At 43.9% G+C, this 15,726-nt stretch overlaps 2 protein-coding genes and 1 long non-coding RNA gene across 12 annotated transcripts in view; 2 read left to right on the top strand and 1 right to left on the bottom strand.

Annotated features, from left to right (window-relative positions):
- The window catches only part of nolc1 (nucleolar and coiled-body phosphoprotein 1), a 10,222-nt gene extending 1,551 nt beyond the window's left edge, over positions 1–8,671 (top strand). The window contains exons 5-18 of one of the 7 annotated variants that reach the window (XM_032541077.1): positions 1,782–1,887; positions 2,139–2,266; positions 2,417–2,528; positions 4,261–4,386; positions 4,467–4,556; positions 4,651–4,866; positions 5,280–5,557; positions 5,810–5,872; positions 5,945–5,977; positions 6,161–6,310; positions 6,344–6,836; positions 7,161–7,264; positions 7,349–7,432; positions 7,553–8,671. In XM_032541077.1, coding sequence (XP_032396968.1) covers positions 1,782–1,887; positions 2,139–2,266; positions 2,417–2,528; positions 4,261–4,386; positions 4,467–4,556; positions 4,651–4,866; positions 5,280–5,557; positions 5,810–5,872; positions 5,945–5,977; positions 6,161–6,310; positions 6,344–6,836; positions 7,161–7,264; positions 7,349–7,432; positions 7,553–7,711 — 2,142 coding nt within the window. In that variant the 3' untranslated portion in view covers positions 7,712–8,671. Of the gene's footprint in view, positions 1–1,781; positions 1,888–2,138; positions 2,267–2,416; positions 2,529–4,260; positions 4,387–4,466; positions 4,557–4,650; positions 4,867–5,279; positions 5,990–6,037; positions 6,837–7,160; positions 7,265–7,348; positions 7,433–7,552 lie in introns of all 7 variants that reach the window. The other 6 variants (XM_032541074.1, XM_032541073.1, XM_032541078.1 and 3 more) reach the window with 6 other exon arrangements.
- Positions 8,672–12,321: 3,650 nt separating this feature from the next.
- The window catches only part of micu1 (mitochondrial calcium uptake 1), a 31,834-nt gene continuing 28,429 nt past the window's right edge, over positions 12,322–15,726 (bottom strand). For all 4 annotated transcript variants that reach the window (XM_032541088.1, XM_032541089.1, XM_032541090.1 and 1 more), the window contains 2 exons: positions 13,407–13,496; positions 12,322–13,211 (listed from right to left, as the gene is read on the bottom strand). In XM_032541088.1, coding sequence (XP_032396979.1) covers positions 13,048–13,211; positions 13,407–13,496 — 254 coding nt within the window. In that variant the 3' untranslated portion in view covers positions 12,322–13,047. The remainder of the gene's footprint in view (positions 13,212–13,406; positions 13,497–15,726) is intronic.
- The window catches only part of LOC116705171 (uncharacterized), a 17,370-nt gene continuing 17,041 nt past the window's right edge, over positions 15,398–15,726 (top strand). The window contains exon 1 of the long non-coding RNA XR_004335869.1: positions 15,398–15,408. This is a non-coding gene — a long non-coding RNA (uncharacterized LOC116705171). The remainder of the gene's footprint in view (positions 15,409–15,726) is intronic.

The raw sequence follows: 15,726 nt of genomic DNA, 5'->3' as shown, positions 1-15,726 counted from the left end.
CCTGCAAAGGCACCTGCAAAGGTAGGAGGAAACATCCAAATTAAAGATTTAGCCCAGACCTAGTCAATGGTGCAAGGATACGTTCAGGGCTGGACACTAACTTCTTGAGGCACGTGTCCTTTGGACAAGTACATTTACGTTTCACTTGTCACTGCACAAAAGTCGCTTCTCATTTTATAATTTTTTTTTGTTCATTCAAACCTGTATTTAACCAGGATTAAAAAAATAAATAAAAACTCCTTGAAATTAAGACACTCTTTTACAAGAGTGTCCTGGCAAGTGGCAGCAGCATTTTGCTGCCACTTGCCAGGACACTGCTAATGCAGAATTCAATCAAACCTTTGAAAGCATCCAAACGCTATCACCTTTTAATACGATTCAGTTGAAACTGTAGAAACAAATGTGTCCAAGAATAGATTTCCCCTTCAACAACAAAAGGAACTCAAGACAACATAATCAGTGTTTCCCACTCATAGACTAATTTGTTATTACTTATTTCTTAACGCTATTTAAAACATGCATTCATTCAGCTGCATTTCCTTTCCTTGCATTCTTCTTTCTCTCTGTCACTCCACACACACACACACACACACACACACACACACACACACACATCCCCTCCCCTCTGTGCACACAGCGACTGTCTCCATGGCAACAGTGTTGCCAGCTTAGGGACTTATCAGACCCCCTTCGCGACTTTTTTTCCCACAAAAGCGACTAGCGACAAATCTGTTTTTTTTCTGTAGAAAAGTTGCTAGTATTGTCCAACAAGCATGTGAGTTATTCCTCTCCTGTGGCTGCCAAAACTGTCACCTCTCTCTGGATCTGTTTCGTGAGGAGCCGAGGAGGACCAGCCCCTACCCTCATGTGCGGCAGAACTGCACCCAGGGCACAGGGAGGTAGAGAGGGGACAGGGTGCCGCCGGCGTAATGTAAATGTTGGCGTTACCACAATTTCACTTTCTACTCGGCAGAGGCTGATTTACCAAGGGATCAGGTGTAGCTACTTTACAGCTGAATATTAGCTGATATTTAATCCGGCAAGTCCCGGAGCTGAGGTTTTACAATAACGAACGGAGAAACAAGCAGTGGAGTAGTAATGTTACGAGGCAGAGAGCCGGTTACTAAAGGAATCACATTAACTTCATGCTTCAGGCTTGGATAGTGGTATGCCAGTCAGATACTCAGCATTGGTATCAGTCCCAACCGCGCCAAAATTAACAAAAAAATAGAACTTTTTGCCACAACATGAACATATTATAAATAACTAAATTAACAAATGACATTGTGTACAGGCTAATATTGAACTAACTACTTTTCAAAGGAATGTAAACATTTTTTTCATTGCAAACTGCATAATGACACAAACCTTTAACAATAATCTTGGTGACTGCCCTGTCGTGAACATTGAACTACCATAATGGAGAACTAATAATACATTAATATATCGCTGTCTCTGAAGTTTTGAATAATCGTAACCACACTTGTAACCAATTTATCGGCATTGCGCTCTCAGGTACTGAAATTTTGTACCCAAAGATAAATAATATTTTGATACTCATAGGATCAGAGTATTTTGTTCGAGGGCCAGCCCTATTTGTTTCATAGACATAATGCGTGGCACCTAGTTAAGTAATGTGCCATTTTATTTTTGTTTGATTTTTAACTTGTTCTGTGGGGCAAGTTGATTTCTCTTCCGCTTGCACTGCAATAAAACTCTTAATGTGGAGTCCTGGTGTTTGTGGGTTTATGGTAGTATTAAAAGTTTATTTCTGTACGAAGGCACCCGTGAAGTCGCCTGCTGCTCCGGCTGCAGGAAGGAAGAAAGACAGCAGCTCTAGCAGTGAAGAATCTGAGGATGAGCCGCCCGCTAAAGCTCCTACAACAAGTGAGTTCAGAGTCAAGAGTTAGCAGTGGGGGCAGGTCTGTCCAAAAAATAAATACTTCTACTTGTTGTTAAATTGTAATGTGGCCGGCAGCCAACAGGGGGGTGCATTGTGTCAGCAGCATCACTTTAAAAGGGAACGGCCACTACAAACTCAACAGAAGAAAAAACTGTAATGCGTCCATCTTTTAATTTGCCAACTAAAATGAGCTTATAATGAACGTATTGTGTCTAATTTACCTCCTGTGTAATAGAACGGAAGGCTGGTGCAGTTGCAGCACCCAAACCAGCTGTTCCTGCTAAAGCTACAGCTCAGAAAAAGCAGGAGAGCAGCAGCAGTGAAGAGAGCTCCTCAGAATCTGAAGATGAGAAGCCAGCCAAGGTATGCAACACAATCTAGTCATATGAAAACACTACTACATGCCTCTTATCTTTATTCCAGAGGTTAGTAACCTGTAGAATGAGCTCAGACAAATAGTGATTGTACTTTGTAAATGTAACAACACCGTATTTACTTCCCATGTCCCAATAGGCTCCAGCCAAACCTGCCCCAGTAAAGACTGCTCGAGCTGCTGCTGCGAAATCGAGCAGCGAAGACTCTTCATCTGAAGACGAGGCTCCGCCCAGCAAAAAACCCAAAGCAGGTGTGTTTCCATGCCCTTTTATTAAATTATTGTATGCTCAATGGCTTCCATGCACAACATAACAGGCCTACAAGGTCTAGTCCGGAGACAAAAGACGTGTGGTGCTGGGAATTGGACTGAACATCAGGGGAGGTTTGATTGCACTGGCAATGAGTTTAGTGACCAATCGGAGCATAGGTTTTGTTTTTTTAACATGTAACTGGCATATCCTGGGTCAATCAGTGCTACATGGAAACATAAACCAGACAATGTCAAGAGCTGATCACCTGATCCTGTTTAAAATATCGTACAGAGGCCCGGTGTTGTTATTTCCAATATTCTATAGCCGTGGCCGGAGGCATTAAGTTTATGGGTTGTCAACTCCGGCCGACTGTTCCGGACTCTGAGTGGCCGTCTCCCCGCTGCTGGAACAAGAAGCGCTCCAAGCAAGGCTGCATGCACAGGAATCTCCGCCAGCTCAGTCGTGCTTTCCAACAGACTGAAAGGCGCCCGATTGGCATGGCGCTGATCAACACTAGATCACTTACAAATAAGACTTTTATATTGAATTACCTTTTTGATACAAATACGCTGGCCTTTTTGTTGACGGAAACAAAGTGATGACTGCGCCTTCTTGGAGCTCCTTCTGTCCTCAGCTCCCCCAGAGTGTCAGGTCGAGGTGGTGGGCTGGCCTCTCTCTTCAGAGACAAGTACAGATGGATGTTATTACCTGCACTTAGTTTTAAGAGTTTCGAACTTCAGCTGTTTGTGGCGAACCTGGATTCTCCTGTGTTGTGTGCAGTTGTTTATCGCCCACTGAAACTCAACAAGAATTTTATATGTGAGTTTTCTGAGATTTTAGCTGATCGTGTTCCCAAATACGACAAGCTCCAGGTTTGTGGGGATTTCAGTCTTCATGTGTGTTGTCCCTCAAACCCACTTGCTCTTGATTTTAAAACACTTTTGAACTGTTTTGTTCTCAATGTCGGGAAGGGCCAACACATCATCTAGGCCACACCTTGGATTTCATCATCTCCTATTGGCTTTCAGTTTCACTTGGAGAAATGACTGAAACTGGGATCTCTGATTACTTCCCTCGTCAGGTTTGAGATCAGTGTTCCACCACCCGCTATTAAGCCTGTCTTCTCAGCTTCTAGGCGCCGCTGCATCACCTCCTCTTCAGCTGGAGAGTTTGCCTCTGCGTTTGTGGGCTGGTCTCTCCCTCTTCCCCAGATAACATTCTCTCTGGGTTCCATTCCACATGCACTGAAATCCATCTCTCTTCTGTCATAGCTAGCAGTTGCCATGAACCAAGAGTGTAATTTAATACTATTTACTCTGTCATAAATCCATGCACCTCTGCTCCGACAGATGTGTCAACCAGTACATGTGAGAACTTTGTTATTTTATTGATAAAGTAGCATCTGTCAGGGAAATCACCAGTGCCAATTTTAAGGTGTTTTTACCTGTTTCGCCTGCACAGTCAACTGTGTTTGAGGAATTTAAGCTAGTTTCTCTGATGCTACTTAGTGAGGTAGTGCAACACATGAAACCTACCAACTTTCTCCTAGACATTGTTGCCACCAGAATGGTGAAGGTGGTTTTTAATAGCACCACTGGCACCAGACCTAACCTCCGCTACATATATTAGACATGGCTGTAAAGTGCAACTTGACTGGTTTGCGGAGGCATACAACCGCAAGGCTGCAAATCTGGTATGTTATGATGCTGATCAGTGTCCGTGTATTTGTAGGAGCGTACAGCGCAGTCCCACCTCCTGCTTCAGTCCAGAAAGCTCCAGCTGCTCCAGCAGCCAGTAAGGCCCAGGACAGTGATTCTTCAGACAGCAGTGATGAGGAAGAAGAGAAGAAAGTAGCTGGTAAGAGGGCCCCACCTTCCTCAACTTAAAGTATCAAGCTTTTAAATGGCATGTTTAACATGCATCCATTTAATCCTCAGCCAAACCTGCACCAGTAAAAACCACTGCTGCCAGACCTGATGCTCCCAAACCCGCTGCCAAGAAGCAGGAGTCCAGCTCTGAGAGCTCAGGTAATGAACACAATCCTAGTCAGTCATTTTCTACTCGGCATGAATGGATGCCAAACATGGTGACACATTTTTCTCCATGTCCGTGTCTTTTCAGATTCAAGCTCAGATGAAGAGGAGGCAAAGAAGCCTGCCCCAAAGGTGACTCCCGCTAAGGCTGCTCCAGCTAAACCAGTTCCAGCTAAAGTCCCACCTGCTCAAGAGGACACTTCGGAGGACTCCAGCTCGGAGGAGGAGACGGCAAAGAAGCCCGTTGCTAAACCTGCACCGGCCAAGACTACCCCCGCTAAAAAAGACGAGTCCTCAAGCTCAGGTAAGAGACACCAGGTTTTGAGCATGTGAGCTCAGCATCTCTGTGAAAGTAATATTTATTGTAATGCCTTGAATTTGCATTACTTATTATACATCTTGTTGGCTGTTTTTACAAGTTTGTGGAGGGATCAAGGCTAGGCCTGCACATTTATTGTTATAAAATCATGATCTCGATTCACCCTGTTCAAGATTTAATTTTTAACTAAATTTGTTAATGTGTGCAATGAACATTACACTTTGTGAGAAAAAATAGTGTGGCAGAGAATCATGATATCAATTCTAAGCTGTGCTGTTGTATTACACAGGAGCTTAGTTTAAGATGGGTGTACCTAAGAAACTGGCAACTAATGTTAACTTTTGTCAATCTGCAAAATGTTACTTAATAATTATAATTAATTGTTTTTGTTGATGCAGATAGCAGCTCTGAAGATGAGGCCCCAGCAAAACCTGCCACTAAAACGGCAGCGAAACCGACACCCGCTGCTGCCTCTAAACCCCCGGCCAAGCCCGCTGAGAGCAGCTCTGATTCTGAAGACTCTGAGGATGAAGAAGAACCGGCAAAAGCCAAGCAAGCAGCTAAGCCAGCAGCTAGGCCGGCTACCCCAGCCTCAAAGCCTGCTACCCCCACAGCAAAGCCTGCAGCAGCAGAGAGCAGCTCAGACGCTGACTCCTCCTCAGAAGATGAGGAACCAGCTGTCAAGGCTAAACCCGCAGCCGCGAAACCCGCAGCCGCTAAAGCCGCAGCCGCTAAACCTGCAGCCGCTAAACCTGCAGCAGCAGAAAGCAGCTCAGACTCTGACTCCTCTTCAGAAGATGAAGAACCAGCTGTCAAGGCTAAACCCGCAGCCGCGAAACCCGCAGCCGCGAAACCCGCAGCCGCTAAACCTGCAGCAGCAGAAAGCAGCTCAGACTCTGACTCCTCTTCAGAAGATGAAGAACCAGCTGTCAAGGCTAAACCTGCTGCCGCTAAACCTGCATCAAAGCCTGCTACCCCTGTAGCAAAGCCTGCTGCTGAGAGCAGCTCAGACTCTGACTCCTCTGAGGATGAGGAAGAACCTGTGAAAGCCAAGCCAGCAGCAGCTAAACCTGCGTCAAAGCCTGCTACCCCTGTAGCTAAGCCTGCTGCAGAGAGCAGCTCCTCCTCCTCAGAAGATGAGGAACCAGCAGTCAAGGCTAAACCTGCAGCCGCTAAACCCGCAGCCGCTAAACCCACTTTGCCTGTAGCAAAGGCTGCTGCAGCAGAGAGCAGCTCAGACTCTGACTCCTCCTCAGAAGATGAAGAACCAGCTGTCAAGGCAAAGCCTGCTACCCCTGCGGCAAAGCCTGCTGCTGCAGCAGAGAGCAGCTCAGACTCTGACTCCTCTGAGGATGAGGAAAAACCAGTGAAAGCCAAGCCAGCAGCAGCTAAACCAGTTACCCCAGTTACAAAGCCTGCTGCAAAGCCTGCTGCAAAGCCTGCTGCAAAGCCTGCTGCAAAGCCTGAGGTGGCCGCAGACGACACCTCTGATTCGGACAGCTCAGACTCTGAGAATGAGGCAGCCAAACCTGCAGTCAAGAAACCGACTCCAGCAGCAGTGGCCCCTGCTGTCACACCGACGGTCACAAAGAAAGCTAAGGAGAGCAGCTCTGACTCCTCGGACAGCTCGGATTCAGAGACCGAGACAAAGTCCACCCCTGCTAAGCCTGCAGTCACCAATGGCAAGGCAGCGACACCCAAGACCCCAGCGACACCCAAGACCCCAGCACCCAAGACCCCAGCAAAGCCCGCGGACTCATCATCCAGCGACAGCAGCTCTGAGGAGGAGGAAGAGGCCAGTAAAAGTACTGTAAAACCTGCTACACCTGCCGCAACACCCAAGACAACCCCAGCAGCTAAACCTAAAGAGAGCAGCAGCAGTTCCTCAGACAGCTCATCAGATGAGGAGGAAGCGCCACTCAAAGCAGCCACGGCTCCCACCCCCCCCTCAAACGGTAAGTCTCAAACAGATACTCAGGGCTTAAAATGTTCTGGCATGGAAAAATTATTGGGAACTTGCATGCTGTTTTAATATTTTTTTTATGCGCTGGGTTTAAGTGTTTTCACTGTAAGCTGAACATGATGTGGTTAACCCATGATTAATGGGTTAACAGCACACTGAATCCCTCAAACAGCCATGACCTTAGAAAGGCTTGATTAGTCTTTTTAATTGTTACGTTATTTCACGCATCCACGGTTTATGGAACATTTGATGTTGACTGGTACACAATTGTTCTCTAACATGAGCAAAAGTAACTTCCCCCCCGTTATTTGTGCAGGTGCAAATACAGAAAGTGAAGAAGAAGAAGAAGAGACAAAAGTGAAGACTCCAAAAAACAAGAAAGTAACGACCACACCACAGACGTTTCCTAAAGCTAATAAGGTAAGGCATGCTAGAGACTGGAACATGGTCGTGTTGTCCTCGAAGGGAAAGAGCTTCGTTTGATAGAAATGACTTGTCTTTCAGTCCGCCAACATACCCTTCCGTAGAATAAGAGAGGAAGAAGTATCAGTGGATCCCCGTCTTACAGACAACTCTTTTGATGCGAAGGTGAGTCTGACGTTTCCAAAGATCTATAATTGCGTGTGGACAAAAGGCCAAAATAGAAGCAAATGTTAAAAAACTCAATTTTCTATCAAACCATGTGTTAATTTGTCTTTGCCAATCCAGTTTGGAGCCAACGGGGACTGGGGCCAGAAAGCCAACGATGTGCTCAGGTTCACAAAAGGCAAGTCATTCCGCCATGAAAAGACGAAAAAGAAGAGGGGGAGCTACCGCGGCGGAGCCATCTCCACCAATGTCAACTCGATTAAGTTTGACAGTGACTAAGGACCTTCCGACTCTCATCCCTCCCACCTGAACTTAACTGTGTCCGTGTGATCGGGACTTTACGTTCTCTGCTTCCTCCCCCGGTATACGGTCCCTTTTATCATCACTACCCAGGAGCAGACTGACAGGAATGTGACCCACAGGGCTGAGTCGGCACTCACATGCAGTTAGCTGCCCTTAGTTCATAATGGAGAGCATTAGTTTGATCTCGGATCTGAAGCCACAGCTAGTGGAGCGGGTGCAGCAGCAGAGAGATGTTCCCCGCTGTGCTGTGACTTCAGACTCTACTGCTAAAGGTTGAGCTCCATGTGACTTTATTACCACGTATAGCCACTAGGTGGCTGCAGGCCATCTGTTAATGGTAAACCACCAATGTGTGTTGGGTCCCTTTTTTTTTAATTTTTTTGTGCCTATTTTGACTTCATTCTCAAATGAGGACTGTATTTTCTTTTCTTGGTACCAATTTCCTGATGTATCTATATATGAATGACAGCCATCCCTCCCAACAGATTCTTTATAATGTGTTAAGAAAAGCCTGGTATTGATTTTTAATGCATCACATGGCTTCTTGATTTTTGTTTGTCAGTTTTTATTTGGCCACATTTAAAATGGGAAAGGGTGTGCGCTCGGGTTACTTCTCTATTTACATTACACACACGTTGAAGAGTAGAACTGAGTTTTATACTGTGTATTTATTTAGTTGTATTCCATATCCGTGTTTAGGACCTCGGCTGGTCCAATCCATGCCATTCTCAAGCCATTTTGTTTTGAAACTATTTCTTCATTTAGGATACCTCTGTTAACCCTCCCGAATCTCTTCATCAGCGGTATGAAATTAATGTTCAACCTTAGAGCCATGTTTCTTTCACTCATTTGAATTTACTGTATAAAGTGTTGTGAACCTTCTGTTTTGTTTTTTTAATTAATACTTGTCGCGATTATTAAAGACCTAAAATATTAGGTTTGTGTGAAGTAATCATGACTTTGAGCCATTTTCTTTTCCTACTCTTTACTATGATACTGACACTTAACTCCTAATTAGTCCCCAGTGTCTCATTGAGCTGTCTCCTACATACAGAAATGTTTTAGCAGTCCTTACAAATTGGGAGCAGATTTGTCCTATTGTTACAAATTCTGCATGCCTACAGTCATTAGCCTCGTTTGTATGTAACAATCCAGCTGTCAAATCTGTTGAGTAGCTGCTTTTTATCTGAAATTAAAGAGTATTGGGGAATCAGATCATTAGTAGTGAGTTATTCCTCTGAAGGGGGGGGTGCAGATTGACAAGGAGCCAACTTTCACCAAAGCCACTAGATGGCAGTCAGGTAGCTCTTTGCTCAATACTAACCCGTGGTTGTAAATGTGAACACTCACTGTACAGTAGGGGAATTGACACCTTATTACTTATTAAAAATAAAACTAACATTTCTGATCTAGCTGGTGTCCTTTTGATTACTATGTGTATATTTAGTTTTTTTTTTTGTTGCTTCTTCCTGCTCTGGTCTTAAATCACCTGGCCAAAGGACTGCGGTTGAAAGTGAGCTGACTGGCTAACCCTGGCACATTTACAGAAACATTGATTAATGTGTGTTTTCCTTTTATAAAGAAAATAAAAATATTTGCCATAGGGCAGTTTTGAAGGTGTCTGCTATATCCAGGCCCAATGCCCTTCCCATTGTGACAAATGTTAGTCTCAGAGCAGACAAGGCCTGTCAGGAATCGCAGTGAAGCGGTAACAGAAGGCCACTCTTTTCAAAGGGATAGTCTGTGAATAGAAGACAACAGAAGGGTCACAATGCAGCAGAGGCTGAGATACTCTGACCTTTAGTTCCTGATATGTGTCGAGCTCCAAACTCGCCATGACGACTACACTGATATCCATGTGTAAAACAGGAGCATTTCCCCTACATGCTCTGTTTCGAATTGTCTGTCTTTTCAGTTTCCCTTCCCATAATGTTCACTGCCTCTGGCCGTACTGAGACTCCTGCCCTGTCTACCATGACATATTGAGTCTTTCCAGAGAAATGCAAGTGTATTTTGTGTTTGGGGTAAATTGACAGTGACATAAAGGAGCTCTGCCTGTCACCAGATGATTGATTTCATTGAACATCTTTGAGGCTGTTCCCTTTAATTAAGAGCCCAATCAAGTAAATCAATTAGGCCTTTTATACCATTGCTCGCGTTTTATGAATTGTAAAAAGGTCTCAGACCACTGATACTTTCCTGTGCACATTCAGAGAAAGATAAAACTTCACTCAGTAACCAACTTCGTTCTAATTTAGACCTGGTGTTACTGCACTTGACATGGACTGGTTCATCTCTAGGCTTATAAAATGGATTGTATCAGAAAATGAATGGTTTTTTTTCCGTGCATGCTTATTGCCGTAGGTTGGATCTTGAGACATTACTCAAGTTGAAACTATTTCCATGATAGCCCTCCTTTTAAAACCCTGAGAAGCAGGCAGGCTGATTTTAGGCTAACCACTTCTGGTTGGATAAACCGTGTTCTTACATTGCTGTAATAACAATAAATAAGGTTTATTATTTTTGCATTATACATGACAGATGGCACATGACATATGGCCTAATGGAGCATACACTTGCTGCATTCAGCGTGAAGAAAAAGCTTAATTCCTATGCACACTTGACAAACAGCATGTGCATTATCCATACGGTTTATGTTTCTGCACTGCACGGAATAAAAAAAAATGTCTGTGCCTACACATAAAGGGCTGTTGACTTGGGAGGGAGTCTGCACTTACTCCAGATACAGCCCCCTCTTCAAAAGTCTGACAACAGTTAACCATTGGGAGTTGCTTCAGTGCTCACCAAGAAGGCTCACCAAGTTTGCTTGGGGGGGGGGCCTGCAGTACTGCTACTGTAGAGCTGTTACCGGGCAACTTTTCAGTGCAGATGTTACAGCTGTTGAGAGACTCGACGCCGTTGGGGGTGATGTTGCTGGCAGCATAGTGAGACATACAAAGACCTCAGGGTTTACAGGAGCCTTAAAGGTTTTAAAGCAGAAGAAATGAGTGTTTGGCTTTGCTGCCACTAGTGCTGAAAAACTAGTCAATTAAATCAGTTAAGAGAAAATAAATCAACATTTTTTTGTTTAGTCAAATAGTCATTTATCAGACACACACACTGGTTTCAGCTGCTTTTCTGTTTCACATGAATTGATTTTCTGGGGTTTTAGACTCTGGATATAACAAGCAATTTGACTTAATTGTTTACCGTTGTCTAACACTGTAGCCTACAGAGGAAGAATAATCAGTTAATAATAAATGTTTTCAATCGATCAGCTGCCTTCCTAGTTATGAACTAACAGCGGCCACGGCTCCACAGCAGACAGAAGTATTGAGAAGGAGTTACTGTCTGTGTCCAAGGACAACCCCGCATCTCCAACTTTGGTGAATAACTGGAAAACTGAAGGATAAGGGGTTCCTTTATATCCTGTATGGATGGATGTTTTTTTATTTTTTTTATTGTTTCCTTAAGAAAAAGGTCGACAACAACCTTAACTATAGAAAATAAAGTAATACGTATATATAATAAAATAGTAACTTTATATTGAAAAAAAGTATTCAAAAATAAGAGCAAGAAAAAAAATAAAAACATTCCCACCACCCAATGTTACTTCTATTATGGATATATGGATATATATGGATAAACCCATTGTATTAACTTAAAGAAATGTATTTAATCACAAATATGATAACAAGGCTGTATGTAGCTCATGAAAGGTTGATGCTTAGGAGATACATGGTTAGATACAAGGAAAGCAGCTTTATATTTAAAGCGGAGTATTGTAACGTTGATACAACAGTGAGGATGTTCTCTTGAAAAATCATTTTACAAGCCATGAGATTGTAACGCCAGACGTAAGCTGGGGAAAGAAAGACAGATGGAAGGAGGGTGAGGAATACCGATGAGAGGCCTTCCAACCTAATCTCCCACCAAGCGATCACTCCGGAGTACCACTTCATTCGGTCAGTCGCAGTGTGTGCAAGAGAGCGAGCCAGCTCGTTTCGCCCAATGCAGCACAGTGTGTACCAAGAGGGCTGCAGGACAATCTTTTAATGGGCAGCAGAGGCCGAGGACTGCCCCTCCTGTCCATTCCAATTAGATAGAATTGCTGACCACACAAAAGACACAGACGAGACAGAGACACCCACACGCTTCAAATGTTACACCTAATTTCAACACACACACACACACACACACACACACACACACACACAAACACACCACACACACACACACAACCCACACAAACGACACCCACACCCACACACAAACACACACACCACACACACACACACACACACACACACACACACACACACACACACAACACACACACCACACACACACACACACACACACACACACCACACACACACACACCACACACACACACACACAAACACACACACACACACACACACACACACACACACACACACACCTTCCTTGGTGCCCCATAGATTTGTCTCTCTAATCTCGCTGCGCCGTTTACGAGTCACAGAGTGAAAATGAGATCATGGCGGGGAAAACAATCCAACTTACGAGTCAAGCAGAACACACGCTCAAAATATAAGCTTTATCGGTTTTAAATTATTAAAAACATCTTTAATAGAGCATTTCTGTTAACATCCATCTTATAATAAAGTGTTTCAGTGAGCAATAGTAATTAGAAGAATACACACTTTGAACAGCACATTGTAGAGCGAGACAAGCGTCATTGATCTTTTATGGGACAAAATAACAAGAGGTGAAGATTGAGCTGGAGTGAGCAGACTGAATGAAGAGGTGCAAACAACATTACAGACTTCTGCTTTCTGTCCCACCAAAAAAGTAACTAAGGGTCTAAGGGTTACAGCTAAAGGTCAAATAAGACTGATTCCACTTGCCTTTTTGCAGTAAAACATCTTAAATGCACATAAAAAAAAAAAAAACCGGTTTACAAAGGATTGCGCCTCACCTGCTGAAAAAGCATTCCTCTAGCATTCCTCTATAGAATATGGCAAAAGTAAACATACAAACCTTGGATATATTAAAATACATTGTGAAATACCCATGATGTCTTGGACAGCCACAGTAGAGAAGCCATACAGGACACAGGGCGCTGCGTCAGCGTGCTTCAGTCACTGTACTGATAGTTTGAACCACAGCTACATGCATTCATGACTGATGATGATGCCCCTCAGAGCTGCAGCCAGATGAGTTCATTGAACTAATTGTTGTGTTGAAGGTAATGTGTCTTTGATGCTACTAGTGTTGTTGCTTTCTTCACACGCTGTCTTTCTCTCCCACTCATCCATTGCCTCCTGTCTTTATTGTGTTTTTGGTATGGCAAAGTCCCAGGCGGTATCCTGGGCACACTTCCACATGGCCCGCACCAACCGAGTGAAGCCCATGTCCTTGGGTTTCTCCAGCCCACGCATGAGCCGCTGCTTCATGATGGCTATGAACTCCCTATTACTAAGCTCTCCATTTCCTGGGGGGGGGGGGGGGGGAAGAGAGACAGACGGGGCAAAGGGAGGGGGAGTGAGGGCGATAGACAGGGAAGAGATGATGAAATAACGGAGGAATAGTAAGTAAGATGAAGAGATGACTTCCATTTATCGGTGGTTTCCACCTTTGAGTTGAGGCAGTATTTGCTTTCCATAAATGTAGTTAGCGGGGTACTTACCATCGCAGTCGAACAGCGCAAACACCACATCACACACGTGATCTGACAGCTCCACTTTGGCCACGGTGCGGGCCACCTGCTTCATGGTAACTGAGAGACAGAGGGAGGGAACCACAAATAGAGAGATTCACCGTTTGTGGAAGAGAGTAATAGAGGTGCGAGCCACACGAGCCAGCTCATAAATGGCCCATGTGGCGGACATTTGTGTGCGAGTCAAACTGTTTGGGATCGATTGCTGACATGACTCCTATTCACCAGGGAGACTATCTGATGGAGAAAGAGAAAGAAAGGGGCTCAGAGGACAGCATAAGGACATCTAGCTGAGAATGAGACTGGCTGAAAGGAGAAAATGAGAAAAAGATGTACAGAGTGAGAGCGAAATGGAGATGGAGGCTGGGGAGGAAAAGTCCTCATTTTAGAAATACAAATAGATAATAAAATGATGAAAACCCCCAGCCTCAACCAGAATGACTGATTATCAGACTTCAAAAGGCACACAATTAGAGGAGAAAAATTAAATATAAACAGAGGAGCATGGGAAAGAAGAGAGGGCGGGGACGAAAAGAATATCTTACAGAATCTCCCTGCAAATGGCAAAAACAGCTGAATCACTCCAAGAATCTCATTAGTGGCCTTCTTTTCCAACTTCAACAATGTAAATTTCCAGATAACCCGCCAACATGTGAGAAACCGTGCTAAAAGGGTGTGAAATCATCAGATTCGAAAGCAAGATGAAAGAGATGAAAGAAGAGAAACAAAGACGTAAAAGAAAAGCGAGAAATACAAGAGCTCTTTAAGGCCCGAACAGCAGGAAGACCGTTTAACTGCCCTGACTACAGGAGGACAGAGTTTCTAATTTGCAGACGACTGGCTGGTAGCTCTCCGTGAACCCACAGCAGTGGGATGCTTTCAATACACCACCACAACACACTCACAAACACACAATTGGCTTGTTACTGTTATTGCAGCTGAAACTACACTGGAAACAAGCATCTCAGGGTAGACCCTGCACTCTGTGTGCAGACAGAAAACATATGCAGGCCTATTGAAGGGCTGAATCGCTGCAATAGGTGAAGAAAACATTTGGCATATTACGAAGATTTCAGGTCCTCGCCGCCTGTGCTTCTCTCACATTAAATTCACTTTCATTGTTAGGATCTGACAGACAAATTTACTCAGTAAAAATGAATGTGTTGAGGAAGATAAAGGAAATAAGACTAATTCAATGACTGATTTGACACTTAGTAATTGGTCTTTTTTTTGAATTATCATCGCAGACCCATTCTTCAGGAGTGAGAATCCCGGCTCAACTACAGTCAACTCTCTCTCTCTGAGTCAATCAAACCCCATTTGTCATTCTATTAATGGTCAGCATACAATAGCCATATAATACATTGACATTCAGTAATCACCTTTTTATATGGCAATGTATTCCCGCACCGATTCAAATTGCCTTTAATCATAAAGATTTCACAGGAAACCAAGCATAATCCAGCATAGCAGTAATCCAGCATAGTTTTGTCTAATTGATGACAGCCTAACTGTTTACTATTTACTCTCTTTATACTTTGTCAGAGCTGAATTAAATTACTACCAATGCAAAACGAATCAAACTGCAGCTGCCCCACATTAAAAGCATTTAACCGGCTAGCTTTTATAGTGAAACCACAGGAAAAGCAATGTATTTGTCACAGCAGTTAGCAGTGATCGATTTTTAAAAAGACATCTACAAAACAAGACAACATTCATTTTCTGCCTTTTTTGACAACAGAACAGTTTTAAATGTTGCAACGGTGTAATGGAGGAAGAAGGAGCAGCCCCAGCGAGCTGTTAGATGAAGAGTTGAACCGACACAGTGCCATGCTGCTGTTGGATGTGAAACTACTGCTGCGCTACATGCAGCAGCGAATCAGATTCCATCACGGCATGATGGAAAAAAAAGAAAAGAAAAGATTATTGCCTGACTTCTTTATTTAAATGCACCAGTTGTATTCCTGACAAAGTAGCTGCTCAAAGAGTGTGCGCTGGAATATTATACTGCACTTTTACAACGTCTTGCTTTAGGGTACTTTAGAAGTAACTGTTGTTACCCTCCACTCAACAGCTAACAGAGAGCATACACCCTCCTGGTGCTTAGAAGGGAAAGAGCAACCAAGAAATGGCGGGTCAGCCCAGTCCCAGCTCTTCTCTCCCTCCCCCAGTGACGATGCTGGCATGTGTCAGTGGGCATCAGTAGCCTGCAAAGTGATCCGTCATGTGTGCATGTTCTTGGTTCTTGTATTTAAGCACGTACTCTCCTGCATGTCAGGAGGAAGAGGCA

The sequence above is a fragment of the Etheostoma spectabile genome, chromosome 17 (genome assembly GCF_008692095.1).
Source record: "Etheostoma spectabile isolate EspeVRDwgs_2016 chromosome 17, UIUC_Espe_1.0, whole genome shotgun sequence".
Lineage (NCBI taxonomy): Eukaryota > Metazoa > Chordata > Actinopteri > Perciformes > Percidae > Etheostoma > Etheostoma spectabile.
The sequence above is the reverse complement of the archived record's forward strand: the minus strand, read 5'-3'. Positions and strand labels throughout refer to the sequence as shown.